Source organism: Salvelinus namaycush, unplaced genomic scaffold, assembly GCF_016432855.1.
Source record: "Salvelinus namaycush isolate Seneca unplaced genomic scaffold, SaNama_1.0 Scaffold850, whole genome shotgun sequence".
NCBI classification, from domain to species: domain Eukaryota; kingdom Metazoa; phylum Chordata; class Actinopteri; order Salmoniformes; family Salmonidae; genus Salvelinus; species Salvelinus namaycush.
The window spans coordinates 10,195-36,357 of NW_024061587.1; the positions used below are offsets into that span (position 1 = coordinate 10,195).

At 45.5% G+C, this 26,163-nt stretch overlaps 3 protein-coding genes across 3 annotated transcripts in view; 2 read left to right on the forward strand and 1 right to left on the reverse strand.

Annotated features, from left to right (window-relative positions):
- Positions 1-505: 505 nt before the first annotated feature.
- On the reverse strand, positions 506-6,315 carry LOC120043061 (C-X-C chemokine receptor type 5). Its single transcript, XM_038987783.1, has 5 exons — positions 6,301-6,315; positions 5,089-5,266; positions 3,921-4,369; positions 2,865-3,062; positions 506-1,332 (listed from the first exon to the last, which is right to left on the reverse strand). The coding sequence occupies exons 1-5, from the start codon at positions 6,313-6,315 to the stop codon at positions 1,150-1,152; spliced, it is 1,023 nt and encodes a 340-aa protein (XP_038843711.1). The 3' UTR covers positions 506-1,149.
- Positions 6,316-7,109: 794 nt separating this feature from the next.
- On the forward strand, positions 7,110-20,608 carry LOC120043062 (probable ATP-dependent RNA helicase ddx6). Its single transcript, XM_038987784.1, has 10 exons — positions 7,110-7,207; positions 8,154-8,743; positions 8,830-8,893; positions 13,340-13,444; positions 16,267-16,396; positions 18,475-18,621; positions 18,849-18,943; positions 19,087-19,209; positions 19,555-19,764; positions 20,162-20,608. Exons 2-10 carry the CDS (start codon positions 8,514-8,516, stop codon positions 20,606-20,608), a joined length of 1,551 nt encoding a protein of 516 aa, XP_038843712.1. The 5' UTR covers positions 7,110-7,207; positions 8,154-8,513.
- Positions 20,609-21,495: 887 nt separating this feature from the next.
- The window catches only part of treh (trehalase (brush-border membrane glycoprotein)), an 11,187-nt gene continuing 6,519 nt past the window's right edge, over positions 21,496-26,163 (forward strand). The window contains exon 1 of the mRNA XM_038987785.1: positions 21,496-21,501. Within this exon, the coding sequence (XP_038843713.1) occupies positions 21,496-21,501 (6 nt within the window). The remainder of the gene's footprint in view (positions 21,502-26,163) is intronic.

Below are 26,163 nucleotides of genomic sequence, written 5' to 3' on the forward strand. Positions count from 1 at the left end.
AAAAGTAACGATGTATTCATATCACGCTGCGCATTGGTCCTCCGATCCTTCTTACTACTCCTCCTCAGATGAGGAGGACGACGAACGTGACAAGTTTATACTTCTAGACACAGTAGTTTATACTTTAGACACAGTAGTTTATACTTCTAGACACAGTAGTTTATACTTTAGACACAGTAGTTTATACTTTAGACACAGTAGTTTATACTTCTAGACACAGTAGTTTATACTTCTAGACACAGTAGTTTATACTTTAGACACAGTAGTATATACTTTAGACACAGTAGTTTATACGTTATACAAAGTAGTCACTGATCTGATGAGTGGTAGGAGGATAAAGATTGTCTGGTGTGAACAACATTACCAAGCACTCAATCATATTTTATTTGTATATAAAAAAAAATCAATACATTTCACATACAGTCAAGTAATTGGCAATCCAGGCCTATTGACTAAAGAACAATATTACACTTTCACACTTACAGAAAACTATCTGGGACACAAATAGACGTTTATACGCTATCTGGGACACAAATAGACGTTTATACGCTATCTGGGACACAAATAGAGGTTTAAACGCTATCTGGGACACAAATAGACGTTTATACGCTATCTGGGACACAAATAGACGTTTATACGCTATCTGGGACACAAATAGACGTTTAAACGCTATCTGGGACACAAATAGACGTTTATACGCTATCTGGGTCACAAATAGATATTTATAAGCACAAGCGTTTGTCGCACATTGGGTTATTGCATGCAATCGTGGAAGATTCCGTATATACACAAGGCTTGCACAAGCAGGTGCTTGTGGGTTGTCACAACCCCATAAAGAGAGGTTAGACATACAGTAGGTTGATTAATGATTCACAAGCTCTAACAGTAAACCCCCCCAGCTCTTAGTTGTAACAGTGAAATCAATTTGTAAGCTGAAAATCTAATAATTTTACTCATAATTAATTCAAAGATCAGATTTAACCATCAGTATCCCTTTAAAGAAACTACGTCTAAGACACCTTTCACCTGAGTGTGTTACAGTAAAATATGTTGGTCAACATGAGGATTTTAGCGGTTGTGGCGGTGAGTCCTTTAGAGAATGACGCTGACGCCCTACTCCCCTCTGAGTACACCCCCTTTGCCAAAGCCTCAGTGGGCCAGCAGTCTCAGGAGATCCTGCCGAAACCGTACCCCAGTGAAGGCGTACAGCAGTGGGTTGAGGCAGCAGTGCGTGTACCCCAGGCTCTCTGTCACCACCAAGGCCTTATCCAAACTAGTCCGGGACTGGCAGCTCAAACCAGAGTCCAACCCTCGATCCACCAGGGTCCTCACCTAAACGTCACAGTGGAGAGAAGTCTATGGCACCTGTTCCATAGAGTTTATAATGCACTTCTTTGACCTGGGCCACTATATAGTTCTATGTACTTTGTATTGTATTATAGGGCCCAGGGTTCTGGTCAAGAGTAGTGCACTATATAGGGAATAGGGGACCATGTAGTGCACTATATATATGTATTTATTATCTATATCTATCTATCTATATATATATATCTATATTCTATATATATATTTATTATCTATATTCTATATCTATCTATATATATATATATTTATTATCTATATTCTATATATATTTATTTATTATCTATATTCTATATCTATCTATATATTTATTTATTATCTATATTATATATCTATCTATCTATATATATATTTATTTATTATCTATATTATCTATCTATCTATATATTTATTTATTATCTATATTATATATCTATCTATCTATATATATATATTTATTATTATTATATATCTATCTATCTATATATATATTTATTTATTATCTATATTATATATCTATCTATCTATATATATATTTATTTATTATCTATATTATCTATCTATCTATATATTTATTTATTATCTATATTATATATATATCTATCTATATATTTATTTATTATCTATATTCTATATCTATATATATATTTATTTATTATCTATATTATATATCTATCTATCTATATATATATATTTATTATCTATATTCTATATCTATATATATATATTTATTATCTATATTATATATCTATCTATCTATATCTATATATATATTTATTTATTATCTATATTATATATCTATCTATCTATATATATATATTTATTATCTATATTATATATCTATATATATATTTATTTATTATCTATATTATATATCTATATTCTATATCTATATATATATTTATTTATTATCTATATTATATATCTATCTATATATATATATTTATTATCTATATTATATATCTATATATATATATATATATTTATTTATTATCTATATTATATATCTATCTATATATATTTATATATTTATTATCTATATTATATATCTATCTATATATATTTATTATCTATATTATATATCTATCTATCTATATATATATATGTATTATCTATATTATATATCTATCTATATATATATATATATTTATTATCTATATTATATATCTATATATATATTTATTTATTATCTATATTATATATCTATATTCTATATCTATATATATATTTATTTATTATCTATATTATATATCTATCTATATATATTTATTATCTATATTATATATCTATCTATCTATATATATATATATATATATTTATTTATTATCTATATTATATATATTTATTTATTATCTATATTATATATCTATCTATCTATATATATATATATATATATATATTTATTTATTGTTAATTTAAAAACAAAACAGTATAGTCTGCATGTTCTTGACTACATAAAATTTTTGGGGGATCATCAAATAAATTAAATGAATGAATGAATGAATGAATGAATGAGTTCACACCAGCATGGTGATGTTGTAGGGTAGCCAGCACAGGCAGAACACAGCAGTGACTAGTGCAGCCAGCCTGATGGCTCCCTCTTTCTCCAGGCTGCGCTGACCTCTCTGGCTATGGTGCAGGGTGACCGCCACAGCGGCGTAGCAGTAGGTCATGACCCCGAGAGGCAGGAAGAAACACAGCACGTGGGTCAGGAGCCTCTCCTGGAACAGAGGTACAAATACATCCCTTGGTTTATTCCCACTAGATTGAGACACCAGGGATCCATCCTAAATGGCACCCTATTCCCTATATACACTTTTGACCAATAGGGAATAGAGTGCCATTTGGGACACACACCAGCAAATGTCTGCGTACGTGGTTATTTGAAAACATCTACTGGCTAAGTCTAAATCCCTGTCTCTGGCTGAGAGACTCCATCCAGGTCTAACTCCCTGTCTCTGGCTGAGAGACTCCATCCAGGTCTAAATCCCTGTCTCTGGCTGAGAGATTCCATCCAGGTCTAACTCCCTGTCTCTGGCTGAGAGACTCCATCCAGGTCTAACTCCCTGTCTCTGGCTGAGAGACTCCATCCAGGTCTAAATCCCTGTCTCTGGCTGAGAGACTCCATCCAGGTCTAAATCCCTGTCTCTGGCTGAGAGACTCCATCCAGGTCTAACTCCCTGTCTCTGGCTGAGAGACTCCATCCAGGTCTAAATCCCTGTCTCTGGCTGAGAGACTCCATCCAGGTCTAACTCCCTGTCTCTGGCTGAGAGACTCCATCCAGGTCTAACTCCCTGTCTCTGGCTGAGAGATTCCATCAAGGTCTAAATCCCTGTCTCTGGCTGAGAGACTCCATCAAGGTCTAACTCCCTGTCTCTGGCTGAGAGATTCCATCAAGGTCTAAATCCCTGTCTCTGGCTGAGAAACTCCATCCAGGTCTAACTCCCTGTCTCTGGCTGAGAAACTCCATGCTATGCAGGAGATTGGTTTCACCAGCTTGTGCTCCATCCAGGTCACACAAGCCAACAAAATAACTGGATCAGCGAAATGAAGTGCTGAGCCGTTTGATGGGGACCCACCGTCAGATCCCAGTTGTTTGCATGGAGACCGTGACTGTGGAAGAAGCATGAGAGCTGAGTCGGGTCTATGGGACTCTCCCCTACAGACAGGAACACAGCATTGGGGACAGACAGGGCCAGACAAATGAGCCACAGTGCCAGACAGGTGAGGTGTACGTTCCTGGGGCGTCGGCTCTGGAGGCTGGTGATGGCATGCACGATGGCCAGGTAACGGTCGAAGCCGATACATGCCAGGAGGAGACTCCCACAAAGGAAGTTGAGTCGGTTCAACAGCCCAATCAGCTTACACAGGACGTCTCCGAGCACCACCCCCAAGGACACCTGTGCCAGTGCGAAGGGGAAGGTGGCTAGCAGCATCAGATCAGCCAGGCCCAGGTGTAACAGATAGATCTCTGTGATCCTCAGGAGGCCACGGCGTTTCAGCAGCACCGTTAACATCAGCCCGTTACCTGGTGGGACCGGAAGATAATACACATGAAGACTGTTACCTGGTGGAATATAAACCATAAGACAATACACATATAGACTGTTACCTGGTGGAATATAAATCATAAGATAATACACATATAGACTGTTACCTGGTGGAATATAAACCATAAGGTAATACACATATAGACTGTTACCTGGTGGAATATAAATCATAAGGTAATACACATAAAGACTGTTACCTGGTGGAATATAAACCATAAGGTAATACACATATAGACTGTTACCTGGTGGAATATAAATCATAAGGTAATACACATAAAGACTGTTACCTGGTGGAATATAAACCACAAGATAATACACATATAGACTGTTACCTGGTGGAATATAAACCATAAGGTAATACACATATAGACTGTTACCTGGTGGAATATAAACCATAAGATAATACACATATAGACTGTTATTAGGTGGAATATAAACCATAAGGTAATACACATAAAGACTGTTATTAGGTGGAATATAAACCATAAGATAATACACATTTAGACTGTTACCTGGTGGAATATAAACCATAAGGTAATACACATATAGACTGTTACCTGGTGGAATATAAACCATAAGGTAATACACATATAGACTGCTATTAGGTAGTGTTATACCTGGACTATTGGAAGATCCAGTAGGAACACCAGTGTGTGTGTGTGTGTGTGTGTGTGTGTGTGTGTGTGTGTGTGTGTACCTGTCAGCCCCAGGAAGAACACCAGGCTGTAGACCAGGGGTTGGAACACAGTATGAAACAGCTGGAGACCTGCTCCATCAGTACAGGTGTACTCAGTATCACTGCTACTGTTAGAACTCTCCAGAAAATCTGAGTAGTTATCAAAGCCATAGAAAATACCCCCGTCCTCAAATGAACCCTGAAAAACAGGTTGAAAATCAGGTTGAAAAACAGGTTACAAATCAGGTTCAAAAACAGGTTAAGAAACAGATAGAAAGCATGTTTTGCTGGTGAAAGTTATATATTTTGTTGTATATCGATTGATGTACTTTTACTTTACACCTCACAGCTTGACGTCCTGAAATCACGTCACCGTCCATTGTAGCTCTTTGACAAGATAATGGATAATGATGTTGTTTCAATATAAAATGTTTTTGTGGCTTAATTGCTTTTAATTGGTGTGTGGACAAGTGCAGTGAAAAGAGGTAGGAAAGGGGAAGCCCAGCAGTATAAAGGAGAGGACATCTGTGTATGTCTTTCCTCTCTGTAGAGATATAACACAAATAGACAGGAAATAGAGAGGAGAGCAGACATTTTTCACTTCCTCTCTTACGGTAAGTAGTACATGGATCTGTGATCAGGCATCCGTAACCAATTCACCCATCTGAGGATGCTATTCAATCAAACATGCATTGCTCTATGCTGTTGTTACGAAATAGCTCTTTTTTTTAGCCATGGTCAGAATCTAAGTGGTTCTTTGGCTGTAATAATCCAGGCTGTATCACATCCGGCCGTGATTGGGAGTCCCATAGGGCGGCGCACAATTGGCCCAGTGTCGTCCGGGTTTGGCCGGAGTAGGCTGTCATTGTAAATAAGAATTTCTTCTTAACTGACTTGCCAATTAAATAAAGGTTACACATTGTACAGATTAAAAAAAATATATATTAATACAGGGATTTAAAACAGTATTTATTCTGTCAACACCATTACAATAAACTAACCAATTGAATATTACCGTTTCATTTCAATAGATTTACATTTTCTAAAGTAACCTTACTTTACATAATTTTTTTTACTTTAAATTAAAAATTATATTTTTCTGCTGGTTAACTCAAGAATCAGAACAACCAGATATAGTAAACCCACATTTCTAGCTCTGGAGGCAATGCTCACTTACAAAAATAATCTGCTCAGACCTGCATGGATGTAAAGCATTCAGTTAGCCAGACTCACCTCCTCATAAGTCATTTTTGTGTGCTTGTTATACTAATTTCAGGTGACCCTGATGTGGTGTGTGTAATGTTGGGTTTGGGTTTTATATCCCTTGACCCCCCCCCCCCCCCCCATGCTATAAACAGACAATAACTATTCAACCAATGCAGTAGTCACTTCCTCAATACGCTTGTTTATGATGCGCCCATGAGTGATCTGATTGATTATAGTTGGCTAGTAGGGTTAAGTTGGTTCATAAAGTTATGAGCTTTAAAATGCATGATTTTATTCCCTCATGTTCTATTCATCAGATCAAATAGAAGAGGAACTAATGAGGTGGTTAGCTGGAATTAATGGATGCAATGAGGGAGTTATGCATTAACATAATTACAGTGTTTAAACAATGTTCAGAATTTGCACAATTTAGATTTGGCACATTTCTTTGGGTTTTTATATCCATTGAACAATGAGCAGTTCATCATGACTTATCATGCATGCATGTTATTTGATTCACATTTAGATTTGACATTTAAATAAAATAGCAGAAATGTATTTTACTTGTGTGGTGCATATGGGTGGCAGAGGACAAATGACAACACAGGCATGTAGTTTCAACTACATCTGAAGAAAAGGGATTGCTAGGCTGCGATACTGAGAAGTATTTCGCTTGCTGAATATTGTGAAGAATGCTATTAATAGTTATTGTGCTGTGTACACGTCTATATCGTTGCATGTGTAATAAAGAAATGGTTTTTTTCAGGTGATTATTATGGTATTGAATCAGGTGATGATGACGGACAGTGGGAGGGCTTAAATAGAAGGGGAGGCCATCTTGGTCTTTCTGTTTTAGACCAAACCGTAGCTTTACAAATAACAGCTGACAGCAGTGAAGTCAAAAAACAACAACAGATAATATCAACAATCCGCGGTAACTGTTCACTTAATCCTCTCCTTGTAGACTATATTTGACCTGATATACATGTACCGACCAGTATTTCTATGTGGGGTGTTTTGGCAGCGGGGCGTATCTTTTTTTCCAATGTTTTGTGCTCATGGCGTTAACGTTACTTCAGCCTGCGTCCCTTCTGGTTTTAACCTTAGCTAGCAAAATAGCTAGCTAGCTAACATTAGTTAGCTAGGTCGCTAACTAACGTAGGTAGCTACGTCGGGAAAGTTATGTTTGTTTAATACTTTAAGTTTGTTTCTAAATATGTGATTTATGTTGACTTTACTCTAAATATCCACCTGGCATAAATAATGCATTTTTTTTGCCGCGCCGCTAGCTAGCTAACGTTATCAATCAAATGTATTTTTAAAACCCTTTTTACATCAGCAGATGTCAGAAAATGCTTATACCGAAACGAAACCCAGCCTTAAACACCAAGCAATGCAGATGTAGAAGCACGGTGGCTAGGAGGAACTCCCTAGTTAACGTTAGCTAGTTAGCTAGCTACCGGTTAGCAGACGTTTGGCTAACACACGGCTAGTTAGTTAGCAAGTTTTGCTAGTTAGATATTATCGCTAACGCGTCGAAGGTGCACCAAGTTTTGACAACATTTTGGGGTCTGTATGCAATTAGCTACTAGTGAGACTATTTATTAAACGCACCACTCCCGGCTAGTTAATTTGTAGCTGGCTAAACCGTCGGGCTAGTTTACAAACTAGCAACTAGTGCTAGTTCTAACGCGTTAGTTAGTGACATGGTTTTATTGGCTACGTTAAATAACTAGCTAGAACTCCGCTGTGAACTGAACTTGATAACTAGCTAAATTAGGTACCTCACTTTTTTTTCTTTTAAACAATTTTTGTATGAACAATAAAGTCTTCCGTGATAACATGTCTAAACCCTGTCTGACACTTCTTCTCTACCTCAGGGTGAAGAGTTCTGGGGATGGAAGTATTTAAGACCGGTGTGACCATGCAGCCTCTGGCGTAAGGCGCTCTGACCTATGCTACACCAAGCGTCAATAGACCGGAGTTTCTTCTTTTTTTCTTTTTTTGTTGTTGCTTGTGTCAGTCATTTTGTTGACAGTTTTTGATGAGATGTTCCGCAAAGAACAATACTATTGAGGAACAGGAGAGGAGACGATTGCTTCTATCTAATTACATTTGCTTTGGATAACAGCCTGTGAGAAGTCAGACTATTCCTCAAGATTTATTCCCCCCCCCCCACACCACCACAATCAGAATAAGAACTGTATCACGCCCTTTGTGGATAGGATAATTGACTAGCCATGAGTACCGCCAGTACCCATAACCCAGTGATACTGGGCCATTCCAGCCAGAATGGCCAGCTCCGAGGCCCGGTGGTGAAGCCTGCAGGAGGGCAGGGCAGCGGAGGAGGAAATCATCAGACACATCAGCCCAGCCAGATGAAGCAGGCCTCCAGCACAATCAACAACGGCACTGGGCCTAGCAGCACCCAGTTGGCTAAAGCTACCCCCACAGCCAATACTGTCATCAAGTGAGTCCTAGTTAATTTACAGTGAACGAATGGCTCTCAAGCGTTCTCTTTTGGGGCATGTACTCATAACTCATATTTTTCCACAGGCCTGGAGATGACTGGAAGAGGAATTTGACGCTCCCTCCCAAAGACATGAGGATGAGAACTTCGGTAAGGAGATGTTCCCTTTTGAATCAAATGTAGTTTAAACTGTTGTAGTTATTGCCGTGGTCTAGTGTAAAGGGCGTGTGTGATTTTTATTTATTTAACCTTTATTTAACTTGGCATGTCAGTTAAGAACAAATTCTTATTTACAATGACGGCCTACCAAAAGGCAAAAGGCCTCCTACGGGAATGGGGGCCTGGGATTAAAAATAAATACAATTATAAATATAGGATAAAACACATCACAACAAGCGGGACAACACAACACTACATAAAGAGAGAGTAGCTTAGCATTAGCAAAAAGAGTGCTAGCTTAGCATTTTGCGCTGTGTCCCTGAAGCTACCTCTGACTGGGCTTAAACCAGTGTCCTCTGTCTGGCCAACACACGTGACTGCCCGCTTGACAATGTACAAACCAGTTAAGCTATAGAAAAGGATCCAATTCAATAGCGCCTCTGGCAACATTTCAGGTTGGCTTTGGAGTGAGCTTACGGCACGTCCTTATGTTACACTAGGGCAGTAGTAGTCGGGTTCTTATGTTACACTAGGGCAGTAGTAGTCGGGTTCTTATGTTACACTAGGGCAGTAGTAGTCGGGTTATGTTACACTAGGGCAGTAGTAGTCGGGTTCTTATGTTACACTAGGGCAGTAGTAGTCAGGTTCTTATGTTACACTAGGGCAGTAGTAGTCGGGTTATGTTACACTAGGGCAGTAGTAGTCTGGTTCTTACGTTACACTAGGGCAGTAGTAGTCGGGTTCCTATGTTACACTAGGGCAGTAGTAGTCGGGTTATGTTACACTAGGGCAGTAGTAGTCATGTTCTTATGTTACACTAGGGCAGTAGTAGTCGGGTTATGTTACACTAGGGCAGTAGTAGTCAGGTTCTTATGTTACACTAGGGCAGTAGTAGTCGGGTTATGTTACACTAGGGCAGTAGTAGTCGGGTTCTTACGTTACACTAGGGCAGTAGTAGTCGGGTTCTTACGTTACACTAGGGCAGTAGTAGTCGGGTTCTTATGTTACACTAGGGCAGTAGTAGTCGGGTTCTTATGTTACACTAGGGCAGTAGTAGTCGGGTTCTTATGTTACACTAGGGCAGTAGTAGTCGGGTTCTTATGTTACACTAGGGCGGTAGTAGTCGGGTTCTTATGTTACACTAGGGCGGTAGTAGTCGGGTTCTTATGTTACACTAGGGCGGTAGTAGTCGGGTTCTTATGTTACACTAGGGCGGTAGTAGTCGGGTTCTTATGTTACACTAGGGCGGTAGTAGTCGGGTTCTTATGTTACACTAGGGCGGTAGTAGTCGGGTTCTTATGTTACACTAGGGCGGTAGTAGTCGGGTTCTTATGTTACACTAGGGCGGTAGTAGTCGGGTTATGTTACACTAGGGCAGTAGTAGTCGGGTTATGTTACACTAGGGCAGTAGTAGTCGGGTTCTTATCTCTGTTACACTAGGGCAGTAGTAGTCGGGTTCTTATCTCTGTTACACTAGGGCAGTAGTAGTCGGGTTCTTATGTTACACTAGGGCAGTAGTAGTCGGGTTCTTATGTTACACTAGGGCAGTAGTAGTCGGGTTCTTATGTTACACTAGGGCAGTAGTAGTCGGGTTATGTTACACTAGGGCAGTAGTAGTCTGGTTCTTACGTTACACTAGGGCAGTAGTAGTCGGGTTCTTATGTTACACTAGGGCAGTAGTAGTCGGGTTCTTATCTCTGTTACACTAGGGCAGTAGTAGTCGGGTTCTTATGTTACACTAGGGCAGTAGTAGTCGGGTTCTTATGTTACACTAGGGCAGTAGTAGTCGGGTTCTTATGTTACACTAGGGCAGTAGTAGTCGGGTTCTTATGTTACACTAGGGCAGTAGTAGTCGGGTTATGTTACACTAGGGCAGTAGTAGTCGGGTTCTTATCTCTGTTACACTAGGGCAGTAGTAGTCGGGTTCTTATGTTACACTAGGGCAGTAGTAGTCAGGTTCTTATGTTACACTAGGGCAGTAGTAGTCGGGTTCTTATCTCTGTTACACTAGGGCAGTAGTAGTCAGGTTCTTATGTTACACTAGGGCAGTAGTAGTCGGGTTCTTATCTCTGTTACACTAGGGCAGTAGTAGTCGGGTTCTTATGTTACACTAGGGCAGTAGTAGTCGGGTTCTTATGTTACACTAGGGCAGTAGTAGTCGGGTTCTTATGTTACACTAGGGCAGTAGTAGTCGGGTTCTTATGTTACACTAGGGCAGTAGTAGTCGGGTTCTTATGTTACACTAGGGCAGTAGTAGTCGGGTTATGTTACACTAGGGCAGTAGTAGTCGGGTTCTTATGTTACACTAGGGCAGTAGTAGTCGGGTTCTTATGTTACACTAGGGCAGTAGTAGTCGGGTTCTTATGTTACACTAGGGCAGTAGTAGTCGGGTTATGTTACACTAGGGCGGTAGTAGTCGGGTCCTTATGTTTTTTATTTTTTATTTATTTTATTTCACCTTTATTTAACCAGGTAGGCAAATTGAGAACACGTTCTCATTTACAATTGCGACCTGGCCAAGATAAAGCAAAGCAGTTCGATACATACAACAACACATAGTTACACATGGAGTAAAACAAACATACAGTCAATAATACAGTGAAAAATAAGTCTATATACAATGTGAGCAAGTGAGGTGAGATAAGGGAGGTGAAGGCAAACAAAATATATATAAAAATAAATAAAAATATAAAAAGGCCATGGTGGCGAAGTAAATACAATATAGCAAGTAAAAAAAACACTGGAATGGTTGGTTTGCAGTGGAAGAAAGTGCAAAGTAGAGATAGAGATAATGGGGTGCAAAGGAGCAAAAATAAATAAATGAATACAGTAGGTAAAGAGGTAGTTGTTTGGGCTAAATTATAGATGGGCTATGTACAGGTGCAGTAATCTATGAGCTGCTCTGACAGCTGGTGCTTAAAGCTAGTGAGGGAGATAAGTGTTTCCAGTTTCAGAGATTTTTGTAGTTTGTTCCAGTCATTGGCAGCAGAGAACTGGAAGGAGAGGCGGCCAAAGGAGGAGGATGTTACACTAGGGCAGTAGTAGTCGGGTTCTTATGTTACACTAGGGCAGTAGTAGTCGGGTTATGTTACACTAGGGCAGTAGTAGTCGGGTTATGTTACACTAGGGCAGTAGTAGTCAGGTTCTTATGTTACACTAGGGCGGTAGTAGTCGGGTTATGTTACACTAGGGCAGTAGTAGTCGGGTTATGTTACACTAGGGCAGTAGTAGTCGGGTTCTTATGTTACACTAGGGCAGTAGTAGTCTGGTTCTTATGTTACACTAGGGCGGTAGTAGTCGGGTTCTTCTGTTACACTAGGGCAGTAGTAGTCGGGTTCTTCTGTTACACTAGGGCAGTAGTAGTCGGGTTCTTATGTTACACTAGGGCAGTAGTAGTCTGGTTCTTACGTTACACTAGGGCAGTAGTAGTCGGGTTCTTCTGTTACACTAGGGCAGTAGTAGTCTGGTTCTTATGTTACACTAGGGCAGTAGTAGTCGGGTTCTTACGTTACACTAGGGCAGTAGTAGTCGGGTTCTTATGTTACACTAGGGCAGTAGTAGTCTGGTTCTTCTGTTACACTAGGGCAGTAGTAGTCGGGTTCTTATGTTACACTAGGGCAGTAGTAGTCGGGTTCTTCTGTTACACTAGGGCAGTAGTAGTCGGGTTCTTACGTTACACTAGGGCAGTAGTAGTCGGGTTCTTATGTTACACTAGGGCAGTAGTAGTCGGGTTCTTATGTTACACTAGGGCAGTAGTAGTCGGGTTATGTTACACTAGGGCAGTAGTAGTCGGGTTCTTACGTTACACTAGGGCAGTAGTAGTCGGGTTCTTACGTTACACTAGGGCAGTAGTAGTCGGGTTCTTACGTTACACTAGGGCAGTAGTAGTCGGGTTCTTACGTTACACTAGGGCAGTAGTAGTCGGGTTCTTCTGTTACACTAGGGCAGTAGTAGTCTGGTTCTTATGTTACACTAGGGCAGTAGTAGTCGGGTTCTTACGTTACACTAGGGCAGTAGTAGTCGGGTTCTTACGTTACACTAGGGCAGTAGTAGTCGGGTTCTTATGTTACACTAGGGCAGTAGTAGTCGGGTTCTTATGTTACACTAGGGCAGTAGTAGTCGGGTTCTTACGTTACACTAGGGCAGTAGTAGTCAGGTTCTTCTGTTACACTAGGGCGGTAGTAGTCGGGTTATGTTACACTAGGGCAGTAGTAGTCGGGTTCTTCTGTTACACTAGGGCAGTAGTAGTCGGGTTCTTATGTTACACTAGGGCAGTAGTAGTCGGGTTCTTATGTTACACTAGGGCAGTAGTAGTCGGGTTCTTATCTCTGTTACACTAGGGCAGTAGTAGTCAGGTACTTAACTCATTTTCTCTCTCATTATAATCAATGTTAAGTTGATTCAATGTTGATTCAATGTTGATCCGATGTACAACAGGACGTAACGGCGACTAAAGGCAATGAGTTTGAAGACTACTGCCTGAAGAGGGAGCTGCTGATGGGCATCTTTGAGATGGGCTGGGAGAAACCCTCTCCAATACAGGTACGCTAAGAGCTAATGTTGCTACGTAGCCGCTGCATACAGGACACTGGCTGCATGGTATGTGTATTAGCTCTTGTTCATGACTCTGTTCTATTTCATTACCCAAGAGCCATTGCAGAAGGCGTCTTCTGTAAGGGGGAGGTTAATTTAAGAGCGCCAGCGCTCAATCTGAACATTAACACGTACCCCGGTTTTGGAAGCGTATGGACCTTACCTTTTCATATCGGTGTGAATTAAAACAAAAAGTTAAATTGATACATACCTTGATAGGGTCAGTGTTCCCACATGGCCATATCACGTTACAGCCGTTTACGGAAGACGAGGCGACCACCTATGTTAATTAGCTATCTAGCAAGCCCCTAACACCAATGTAAGGTAACTCTGGAAGTGTAGTTTCTAGGATGGAGGCTGTATGGATCTGTAACTGCTACAGTGTAGTTTAGTAGGATGTAGGCTCCATAGCTGTATGGATCTGTAACTGCTACAGTGTAGTTTAGTAGGATGGAGGCTCCATAGCTGTATGGATCTGTAACTGCTACAGTGTAGTTTAGTAGGATGGAGGCTCCATAGCTGTATGGATCTGTAACTACTACAGTGTAGTTTAGTAGGATGGAGGCTGTATGGATCTGTAACTGCTACAGTGTAGTAGGATGGAGGCTGTATGGATCTGTAACTACTACAGTGTAGTAGGATGGAGGCTGTATGGATCTGTAACTACTACAGTGTAGTTTAGTAGGATGGAGGCTGTATGGATCTGTAACTGCTACAGTGTAGTTTAGTAGGATGGAGGCTCCATAGCTGTATGGATCTGTAACCGCTACAGTGTAGTTTAGTAGGATGGAGGCTGTATGGATCTGTAACTGCTACAGTGTAGTTTAGTAGGATGGAGGCTCCATAGCTGTATGGATCTGTAACCGCTACAGTGTAGTTTAGTAGGATGGAGGCTGTATGGATCTGTAACTGCTACAGTGTAGTTTAGTAGGATGGAGGCTCCATAGCTGTATGGATCTGTAACCGCTACAGTGTAGTTTAGTAGGATGGAGGCTGTATGGATCTGTAACTGCTACAGTGTAGTTTAGTAGGATGGAGGCTCCATAGCTGTATGGATCTGTAACTACTACAGTGTAGTTTAGTAGGATGGAGGCTGTATGGATCTGTAACTGCTACAGTGTAGTTTAGTAGGATGGAGGCTCCATAGCTGTATGGATCTGTAACTGCTACAGTGTAGGATGGAGGCTGTATGGATCTGTAACTGCTACAGTGTAGGATGGAGGCTGTATGGATCTGTAACTGCTACAGTGTAGGATGGAGGCTGTATGGATCTGTAACTGCTACAGTGTAGTTTAGTAGGATGGAGGCTCCATAGCTGTATGGATCTGTAACTGCTACAGTGTAGTTTAGTAGGATGGAGGCTGTATGGATCTGTAACTGCTACAGTGTAGTTTAGTAGGATGGAGGCTCCATAGCTGTATGGATCTGTAACTGCTACAGTGTAGTTTAGTAGGATGGAGGCTGTATGGATCTGTAACTGCTACAGTGTAGTTTAGTAGGATGGAGGCTGTATGGATCTGTAACTGCTACAGTGTAGTTTAGTAGGATGGAGGCTCCATAGCTGTATGGATCTGTAACTGCTACAGTGTAGTAGGATGGAGGCTGTATGGATCTGTAACTACTACAGTGTAGTTTAGTAGGATGGAGGCTCCATAGCTGTATGGATCTGTAACCGCTACAGTGTAGTTTAGTAGGATGGAGGCTGTATGGATCTGTAACTACTACAGTGTAGTTTAGTAGGATGGAGGCTGTATGGATCTGTAACTACTACAGTGTAGTTTAGTAGGATGGAGGCTCCATAGCTGTATGGATCTGTAACTACTACAGTGTAGTTTAGTAGGATGGAGGCTGTATGGATCTGTAACTACTACAGTGTAGTTTAGTAGGATGGAGGCTGTATGGATCTGTAACTACTACAGTGTAGTTTAGTAGGATGGAGGCTGTATGGATCTGTAACTGCTACAGTGTAGTTTAGTAGGATGGAGGCTGTATGGATCTGTAACTGCTACAGTGTAGTTTAGTAAGATGGAGGCTCCATAGCTGTATGGATCTGTAACCGCTACAGTGTAGTAGGATGGAGGCTCCATAGCTGTATGGATCTGTAACTACTACAGTGTAGTAGGATGGAGGCTCCATAGCTGTATGGATCTGTAACTACTACAGTGTAGTAGGATGGAGGCTCCATAGCTGTATGGATCTGTAACTACTACAGTGTAGTTTAGTAGGATGGAGGCTGTATGGATCTGTAACTACTACAGTGTAGTAGGATGGAGGCTCCATAGCTGTATGGATCTGTAACCGTTAGTGATTAAAGATAAGGGCCAAATGGGTGGGGGGTGGTCCAATCTGAGCCCTGAGCCCGGTCCAATCTGAGCCCGGTCCAATCTGAGCCCGGTCCAGCCTGAGCCCGGTCCAATCTGAGGGCGGTCCAATCTGAGCCCTGAGAGCTGCAGTGCTGCTGCTTCTCTGTTCTCCTTGGTAGTTCGTTGGTTGATTTGAATGGAATGACACTGATTGGCCCAGAGATTCCACTCACCTGGTGTCTCAGCAGAGGTCTGAATGAATCTCTGATTAGAGGGGGGGGAAGGATGACCACCAGCAAGGTGTAGAAGTGTTCCAAATGGAGCCCTATTCCCTATGTAATGCACTACTTTTGTCTGTGGCACTAATATAGATAATGAGGTGCCATTTTGGGACTCAGGCAGACCTCAAGGCCCTGGGTTCTCGATGGGGATAAGTGGACTCTTAACGTGTTGCCTCTCCTTCTCTAGGAGGAGAGCATCCCCATAGCGCTGTCTGGGAGGGACATTCTGGCCAGGGCCAAGAACGGGACAGGAAAGAGCGGAGCCTACCTCATTCCCCTATTGGAACGCATTGACCTGAAGAAGGACTGCATACAAGGTGAGATTCCACTTCTGTTTTGTTTTAAACAGATGTAAGACACTTGGATCCACATATATAGCCTCCACATTGACTCTGTACCGTAACACCCTGTATATAGCCTCCACATTGACTCTGTACCGTAACACCCTGTATATAGCCTCCACATTGACTCTGTACCGGTACCCCCTGTATATAGCCTCCACATTGACTCTGTACCGGTACCCCCTGTATATAGCCTCCACATTGACTCTGTACCGGTACCCCCTGTATATAGCCTCCACATTGACTCTGTACCGTAACACCCTGTATATAGCCTCCACATTGACTCTGTACCGTAACACCCTGTATATAGCCTCCACATTGACTCTGTACCGTAACACCCTGTATATAGCCTCCACATTGACTCTGTACCGTAACACCCTGTATATAGCCTCCACATTGACTCTGTACCGTAATACCCTGTATATAGCCTCCACATTGACTCTGTACCGTAACACCCTGTATATAGCCTCCACATTGACTCTGTACCGTAATACCCTGTATATAGCCTCCACATTGACTCTGTACCGTAACACCCTGTATATAGCCTCCACATTGACTCTGTACCGTAATACCCTGTATATAGCCTCCACATTGACTCTGTACCGTAACACCCTGTATATAGCCTCCACATTGACTCTGTAACGGTACCCCCTGTATATAGCCTCCACATTGACTCTGTACCGGTACCCCCTGTACATAGCCTCCACATTGACTCTGTACCGTAATACCCTGTATATAGCCTCCACATTGACTCTGTACCGTAATACCCTGTATATAGCCTCCACATTGACTCTGTACCGTAACACCCTGTATATAGCCTCCACATTGACTCTGTACCGGTACCCCCTGTACATAGCCTCCACATTGACTCTGTACCGGTACCCCCTGTATATAGCCTCCACATTGACTCTGTACCGTAACACCCTGTATATAGCCTCCACATTGACTCTGTACCGTAACACCCTGTATATAGCCTCCACATTGACTCTGTACCGGTACCCCCTGTATACAGCCTCCACATTGACTCTGTACCGTAACACCCTGTATATAGCCTCCACATTGACTCTGTACCGTAACACCCTGTATACAGCCTCCACATTGACTCTGTACCGTAACACCCTGTATATAGCCTCCACATTGACTCTGTACCGTAACACCCTGTATTGAGCCTCCACATTGACTCTGTCCCGGTACACCCTGTATATAGCCTCCACACTGACTCTGTCCCGGTACCCCCTGTATATAGCCTCAACATTGACTCTGTACCGTAATACCCTGTATATAGCCTCAACATTGACTCTGTACCGTAACACCCTGTATATAGCTTCCACATTGACTCTGTACCGGTACCCCCTGTGTATAGCTTCCACATTGACTCTGTACCGGTACCCCCTGTATATAGCCTCCACATTGACTCTGTACCGGTACCCCCTGTATATAGTCTCCACATTGACTCTGTACCGTAACACCCTGTATATAGCCTCCACATTGACTCTGTACCGTAATACCCTGTATATAGCCTCCACATTGACTCTGTACTGTAACACCCTGTATATAGCCTCCACATTGACTCTGTACCGTAACACCCTGTATATAGCCTCCACATAGACTCTGTACCGTAACACCCTGTATATAGTCTCCACCTTGACTCTGTACCGTAACACCCTGTATATAGCCTCACTACTGTTATTTTATTGTTGCTCATTATTTATATTTTGAACCGCGTTGCTGGTTAAGGGCTTGTAAGTAAGCAGTACACTGTATTTGGTTTTAATCGCTGCCAAAGGTGTTTCAACAAAGTACTGAGTAAAGGGACTGAATACTTCTGTAAATGTGATACTTAAGTTTATAAGAAATATATAAATTAGAAGAAAAAAATCCACTATTTTTGCTTTGTCATAATGGGGTTTTGTGTGTAGATTGCTGAGGATTTATTTTATTGACTCCATTTTAGAATAAGGCTGTAACGTAACCAAATGTGTAAAAAAAATCAAGGGGTCTGAGAACTTTCCGTAGGGATATATGATCAAGAGTATGGTTCTCTCCTCCCCCAGCGATGGGCATCGTCCCCACCAGAGAACTGGCCTTGCAGGTGAGCCAGATCTGTATCCAGATCAGCAAACACATGGGCGGGGTCAAAGTCATGGCCACAACGGGCGGCACCAACCTCCGCGATGACATCATGAGGCTCGACGAGACAGGTACACCTCACCTGGCCAAGAGCCAGTTAGATTTAAACATGACTTTGGTGTTATTCAATGACCAAGTCACCTTAACTCAAGTCTCAAATGTATGGTGATGCTTATCTTTTCAATTGCATTATTCTTCGTAGTTCACATTGTGATTGTGTTTTCTAATAGTTATAATCTTTTGTCTCTAGTTCACGTTGTGATTGCGTTTTCTAATAGTTATAATCTTTTGTCTCTAGTTCACGTTGTGATTGCCACCCCTGGGAGGATCCTGGACCTCATTAAGAAGGGTGTGGCCAAAGTCAATCAGGTTCAAATGATTGTTCTGGACGAGGTGAGCTGTGGGTGTTCGTTTACCATGTGCTGTGTTTCTCTTTAGTCTCGGTGTCTCCAACTGAACTGTTACCTGGGTGACTTTACCCGTAGTTACCAGTCAACTGTAGATCCATTACGTCGTTGTCTCTGTCTGTCCCCCAGGCAGACAAGCTGCTGTCCCAGGACTTTGTGGTGATGATGGAAGAGGTACTGAGCTACCTGCCCAAACAGAGACAGATTCTGCTCTACTCTGCTACTTTCCCTCTCAGCGTGCAGAAGTTCATGGTAAATCCTGGATTCTGATTTAATGGGGCCTTTTTAGGGGTTGGACTAGCCTAGATCATCGTTTAGTCTGCGTCTGTGAACAACGAAAGCCCTGTATTGATTTATACAGTCCTGATGTATGTGCAGTAAAACGCTGAAGTTGTGAATTTCGACTCTGTAATAGAATATAGAAGGGCTTTCCATCGTCTTGCTTTTGTATATTTTTGTTATAGTTAAAATATTAATGATGGACTAACAAAACACAGCGGGACGTCTTCCTGCTTCACGAACATCAACGACGTAGTTGGGTCATGAACTAGCACCCTCACGAGCAGTCTCAATGTGGTGTTATTTCCTGTGTCTCAGAACTCCCACCTGTCCAAGCCCTACGAGATCAACCTGATGGAGGAGCTGACCCTGAAGGGGGTCACCCAGTATTACGCCTACGTTACAGAGAGACAGAAGGTCCACTGTCTCAACACACTCTTCTCCAGGGTGAGTACTATCGCCTTAACCCCTATCGCTGTAACCCCGTGTACCCTGACCCTGAAGGGGGTCACCCAGTATTATCTCTACGTAAGAGACCATGTCCACTGTCTCAAGACATTTTCCAGGGTAGCTACCCGTCAACAGCCCCTAACCCCTACGCTACAGAGCAAAGCTGACTGTCCTCTGCCCCCCCCAGCTGACTCTGTCCTCTGCCCCCCCCCCCAGCTGACTCTGTCCTCTGCCGCCCCCCCCCAGCTGACTCTGTCCTCTGCCGCCCCCCCCAGCTGACTCTGTCCTCTGCCGCCCCCCCAGCTGACTCTGTCCTCTGCCGCCCCCCCAGCTGACTCTGTCCTCTGCCGCCCCCCCCAGCTGACTCTGTCCTCTGCCGCCCCCCCCAGCTGACTCTGTCCTCTGCCGCCCCCCCAGCTGACTCTGTCCTCTGCCGCCCCCCCCAGCTGACTCTGTCCTCTGCCGCCCCCCCCAGCTGACTCTGTCCTCTGCCGCCCCCCCCCAGCTGACTCTGTCCTCTGCCGCCCCCCCCCAGCTGACTCTGTCCTCTGCCGCCCCCCCCCAGCTGACTCTGTCCTCTGCCGCCCCCCCCCAGCTGACTCTGTCCTCTGCCGCCCCCCCCCAGCTGACTCTGTCCTCTGCCGCCCCCCCCCAGCTGACTCTGTCCTCTGCCGCCCCCCCCCAGCTGACTCTGTCCTCTGCCGCCCCCCCCCAGCTGACTCTGTCCTCTGCCGCCCCCCCCCAGCTGACTCTGTCCTCTGCCGCCCCCCCCCAGCTGACTCTGTCCTCTGCCGCCCCCCCCCAGCTGACTCTGTCCTCTGCCGCCCCCCCCCCAGCTGACTCTGTCCTCTGCCGCCCCCCCCCAGCTGACTCTGTCCTCTGCCCCCCCCAGCTGACTCTGTCCTCTGCCCCCCCCAGCTGACTCTGTCCTCTGCCCCCCCAGCTGACTCTGTCCTCTGCCCCCCCCCCCCAGCTGACTCTGTCCTCTGCCGCCCCCCCCCAGCTGACTCTGTCCTCTGCCGCCCCCCCCCAGCTGACTCTGTCCTCTGCCGCCCCCCCCCAGCTGACTCTGTCCTCTGCCGCCCCCCCCAGCTGACTCTGTCCTCTGCCGCCCCCCCCAGCTGACTCTGTCCTCTGCCGCCCCCCCCCCAGCTGACTCTGTCCTCTGCCGCCCCCCCCCCAGCTGACTCTGTCCTCTGCCGCCCCCCCCCCAGCTGACTCTGTCCTCTGCCGCCCCCCCCCCAGCTGACTCTGTCCTCTGCCGCCCCCCCCCCAGCTGACTCTGTCCTCTGCCGCCCCCCCCCCCAGCTGACTCTGTCCTCTGCCGCCCCCCCCCAGCTGACTCTGTCCTCTGCCGCCCCCCCCCAGCTGACTCTGTCCTCTGCCCCCCCCCCCAGCTGACTCTGTCCTCTGCCCCCCCCCCCCAGCTGACTCTGTCCTCTGCCCCCCCCCCCCAGCTGACTCTGTCCTCTGCCCCCCCCCCCCAGCTGACTCTGTCCTCTGCCCCCCCCCCCCAGCTGACTCTGTCCTCTGCCCCCCCCCCCCCAGCTGACTCTGTCCTCTGCCCCCCCCAGCTGACTGTCCTCTGCCCTCTGCCCCCCCCCCCCCCCCCCAGCTGACTCTGTCCTCTGCCCCCCCCCAGCTGACTCTGTCCTCTGCCCCCCCCCAGCTGACTCTGTCCCTTGCCCTTTCAAGTTTGTTGTTGATGCTAGTGGTTGTATTAATTTGGGATCTATCGCATCCCACTACTGTCCCAAACGGTTTAGAATATTTATTTATCGAACAATTAAATAGGTCGACTTTTGTACAATGGCGGTTAGTAGATTGACGTAGGCTAGTGCTTTTGCTGTTCGTTAGGCCAACTCATCTTGTTGGCTGACGAAAAGTAAATGTGGAATTGGATTAGGCGTCCCCGACGTGTCTGTCTTCACTTGTAGCCTGTGAGAAAGACCTGATCACGTGATGGGGAGCCATGTTATTTTCTTCAGAGTGCACAGAACTCATGGAGAAGGGCACAACGGCCACTAGCCGCAAAAGGCATGGATTATTTTATTTTTTAGGGTGCATTACAGCCACACGAAGGCGACGCCGCAGTGAAATTCGAGGCATTATCAAGTGCTTGTCAAATTGACTGACGTGTGTACAGCCTGTGCAACAACAAAAACACAAAGCAGAGCGCATGCCTTTTCAAGCGACTTTTTTTCAAATCGTCGTTAGTCGCATCATGCAGCTTTACAATGTATTAAAAATCAAAACATACTGTAGAACTACTGAAGATACATGAGCTCAACACAACAGCCAGATGTATCCACTCCCTCAAATCGTTTGGAGAAAATATCATTTTTTATTTATTCAGCTTTGTTCAATTTTCTTCATACTATAAAATAATGCCACGGAATTCTAAGCAAATCTTGTCCGCTATATTAACTAGTGTCGCCCCACAGCCACATGGCATAGCCAGATCAGGACCTGCTATATTAACTAGTGTAGCCCACAGCCACATGGCATAGCCAGATCAGGACCTGCTATATTAACTAGTGTAGCCCACAGCCACATGGCATAGCCAGATCAGGACCTGCTATATTAACTAGTGTAGCCCCACAGCCACATGGCATAGCCAGATCAGGACCTGCTATATTAACTAGTGTCGCCCACAACCACATGGCATAGCCAGATCAGGACCTGCTATATTAACTAGTGTAGCCCACAACCACATGGCATAGCCAGATCAGGACCTGCTATATTAACTAGTGTAGCCCCACAGCCACATGGCATAGCCAGATCAGGACCTGCTATATTAACTAGTGTAGCCCACAGCCACATGGCATAGCCAGATCAGGACCTGCTATATTAACTAGTGTCGCCCACAGCCACATGGCATAGCCAGATCAGGACCTGCTATATTAACTAGTGTAGCCCCACAGCCACATGGCATAGCCAGATCAGGACCTGCTATATTAACTAGTGTAGCCCACAGCCACATGGCATAGCCAGATCAGGACCTGCTATATTAACTAGTGTAGCCCACAGCCACATGGCATAGCCAGATCAGGACCTGCTATATTAACTAGTGTAGCCCACAAGCCACATGGCATAGCCAGATCAGGACCTGCTATATTAACTAGTGTAGCCCACAGCCACATGGCATAGCCAGATCAGGACCTGCTATATTAACTAGTGTAGCCCTCAAGCCACATGGCATAGCCAGATCAGGACCTGCTATATTAACTAGTGTAGCCCCACAGCCACATGGCATAGCCAGATCAGGACCTGCTATATTAACTAGTGTAGCCCACAGCCACATGGCATAGCCAGATCAGGACCTGCTATATTAACTAGTGTAGCCCACAGCCACATGGCATAGCCAGATCAGGACCTGCTATATTAACTAGTGTAGCCCACAGCCACATGGCATAGCCAGATCAGGACCTGCTATATTAACTAGTGTAGCCCCACAGCCACATGGCATAGCCAGATCAGGACCTGCTATATTAACTAGTGTAGCCCACAGCCACATGGCATAGCCAGATCAGGAACCTGCTATATTAACTAGTGTAGCCCACAGCCACATGGCATAGCCAGATCAGGACCTGCTATATTAACTAGTGTAGCCCACAGCCACATGGCATAGCCAGATCAGGACCTGCTATATTAACTAGTGTAGCCCACAGCCACATGGCATAGCCAGATCAGGACCTGCTATATTAACTAGTGTAGCCCACAGCCACATGGCATAGCCAGATCAGGACCTGCTATATTAACTAGTGTAGCCCACAGCCACATGGCATAGCCAGATCAGGACCATGCTATATTAACTAGTGTAGCCCCACAGCCACATGGCATAGCCAGATCAGGACCTGCTATATTAACTATTGTAGCCCCACCGCCACATGGCATAGGCCAGATCAGGACTGCTATATTAACTAGTGTAGCCCACAGCCACATGGCATAGCCAGATCAGGACCTGCTATATTAACTAGTGTAGCCCACAGCCACATGGCATAGCCAGATCAGGACCTGCTATATTAACTAGTGTCGCCCACAGCCACATGGCATAGCCACATGGCATAGCCAGATCAGGACCTGCTATATTAACTAGTGTCGCCCACAGCCACATGGCATAGCCAGATCAGGACCTGCTATATTAACTAGTGTAGCCCCGCAGCCACATGGCATAGCCAGATCAGGACCTGCTATATTAACTAGTGTACCCACAGCCACATGGCATAGCCAGATCAGACCTGCTATATTAACTAGTGTAGCCCACAGCCACAGGCATAGCCAGATCAGGACCTGCTATATTAACTAGTGTAGCCCACAACCACATGGCATAGCCAGATCAGGACCTGCTATATAACTAGTGTAGCCCACAGCCACATGGCATAGCCAGATCAGACCTGCTATATTAACTAGTGTAGCCCACAGCCATATGGCATAGCCAGATCAGGACCTGCTATATTAACTAGTGTAGCCCACAGCCACATGGCATAGCCAGATCAGGACTGCTATATTAACTAGTGTAGCCCCACAGCCACATGGCATAGCCAGATCAGGACCTGCTGAGGGGGGAGGGGGGGAGGAGGGAGGAGGGGGGGGGAGGGAGGAGGGAGGGAGGGAGGGAGGAGGGAGGGAGGGAGGGGGAGGGAGGGAGGGAGGGAGGGAGGGAGGGAGGGAGGGAGGGAGGAGGGAGGGAGGGAGGGAGGGAGGGGAGGGAGGGAGGGGGGAGGGGGGAGGGGGGGAGGGAGGGAAGAGGGGAGGGGAGGGGGGGAGGGAGGAGAGGAGGAGGGAGGGAGGGGGAGGGGGAGGGGAGGGGGGGGAGGAGGGAGGGAGGGAGGAGGAGGGAGGGAGGGGGGAGGAGGGGAGGGAGGGAGGGAGGAGGGGGAGGGGGGGGGGGGAGGATGGAGGGAGTGGAGAGGAGGTAGGATGGAGAGGATGAGGGAGGGAGAGGATGGAGAGAGAGAGAGGGGGGGAGGGAAGGAGGGGAGGAGGAGGGCAGGGAGGGAGGGAGGAGAGGGGGAGAGGGAGGGAGGGAGGGGGAGGAGGGAGGGAGGGAGGGGGAGGGATGATGGAGAGAGGTGGAGAGGGAGGGAGGATGGAGAGAGGTGGAGGAGGGAGGGGAGAGGAGGGGGGAGAGGAGAGAGGTGAGAGGGAGGGTAGGAGGGAGAGGGAGGGAGGGAGGGAGGGAAGGAGGGGAGGAGGAGGAGGAGGAGGGAGGGAGGAGGGAGGGAGGGAGGGAGGGGGAGGGGGGGGAGGGGGGGAGGGAGGGAGGGAGGAGGGGGAAGGGAGGGGGAGGAGGGAGGGGGGGGAGGGGAGGAGGGGGGAGGGAGGAGGGGGGGAGGGAGGGAGGGAGGAGGGAGGGAGGGGAGGAGGGGAAGGGAGGAGGGGGGAGGGAGGGAGGGGAGGGAGGGAGGGAGGGAGGGAGGGAGGGAGGGGAGGAGGGAGGGAGGGGAGGGGGAGGGGAGGGAGGGAGGAGGAGGGGGGGAGGGGGAGAGGGAGGAGGGAGGGGGGGGGAGAGGGAGGGAGGGAGGAGGGGGGGAGGGAGGGAAGGGAGGGGAGGGGAGGGGGGGAGGGAGGGGGGAGGAGGGAGGGAGGAGGGAGGGGGGAGGAGGGAGGGGAGGGGGGAGGGGAGGGGGGAGGGAGGGAGGGAGAGGGAGGGAGGGGGGGGGGAGGGAGGGAGGGAGAATATTTAATTTAACCAGTACTTGACCCCCCTCTTTGGAGAACAAATATCTTTGTTTTTTTACCGCTTTTTTGCTACATACACAGTCGGAAGTTTACATTCACCTTAGACAAATACATTTATGAATTTTGGCCCATTCTTCCTGACAGTGCTGGTGTAACTGAGTCAGGTTTGTAGGCCTCCTTGCTCGCACACGCTTTTTCAGTTCTGCCCACACATTTTCTATAGGATTGAGGTCAGGGCTTTGTGATGGCCACTCCAGTACCTTGACTTTGTTGTCATTAAGCCATTTTGCCACAACTTGGGGTCATTGTCCATTTGGGAGACCCATTTATGACCAAGCTTTAACTACCTGTCTTGAGATGTTGCTTCAATATATCCACATAATTTTCTTTCCTCATGATGCCATCTATTTTGTGAAGAGCACCAGTCCCTCCTGCAGCAAAGCACCCCCACAACATGATGCTGCCACCCCCTGTGCTTCGCGGTTGGGATGGTGTTCTTCGGTTTGCAAGCATCCCCCTTTTTCCTCCAAACTATCAGAAGCTTCTAAAGCCATGACATAATTTTCTGGAATTTTCCAAGCTGTTTAAAGGCACAGTCAACTTAGTGTATGTAAACTTCTGACCCACTGGAATTGTGATTCGGTGAATTATAAGTGAAATAATCTGTCAGTAAACAATTGTTGGAAAAATGACTTGTGTCATGCAAAGTAGATGTCCTAACCGACTGGCCAAAACTATAGTTTGTTAACAGACTTTGTGGAGTGGTTGAAAAACCGAGTTTTAATGACTTCA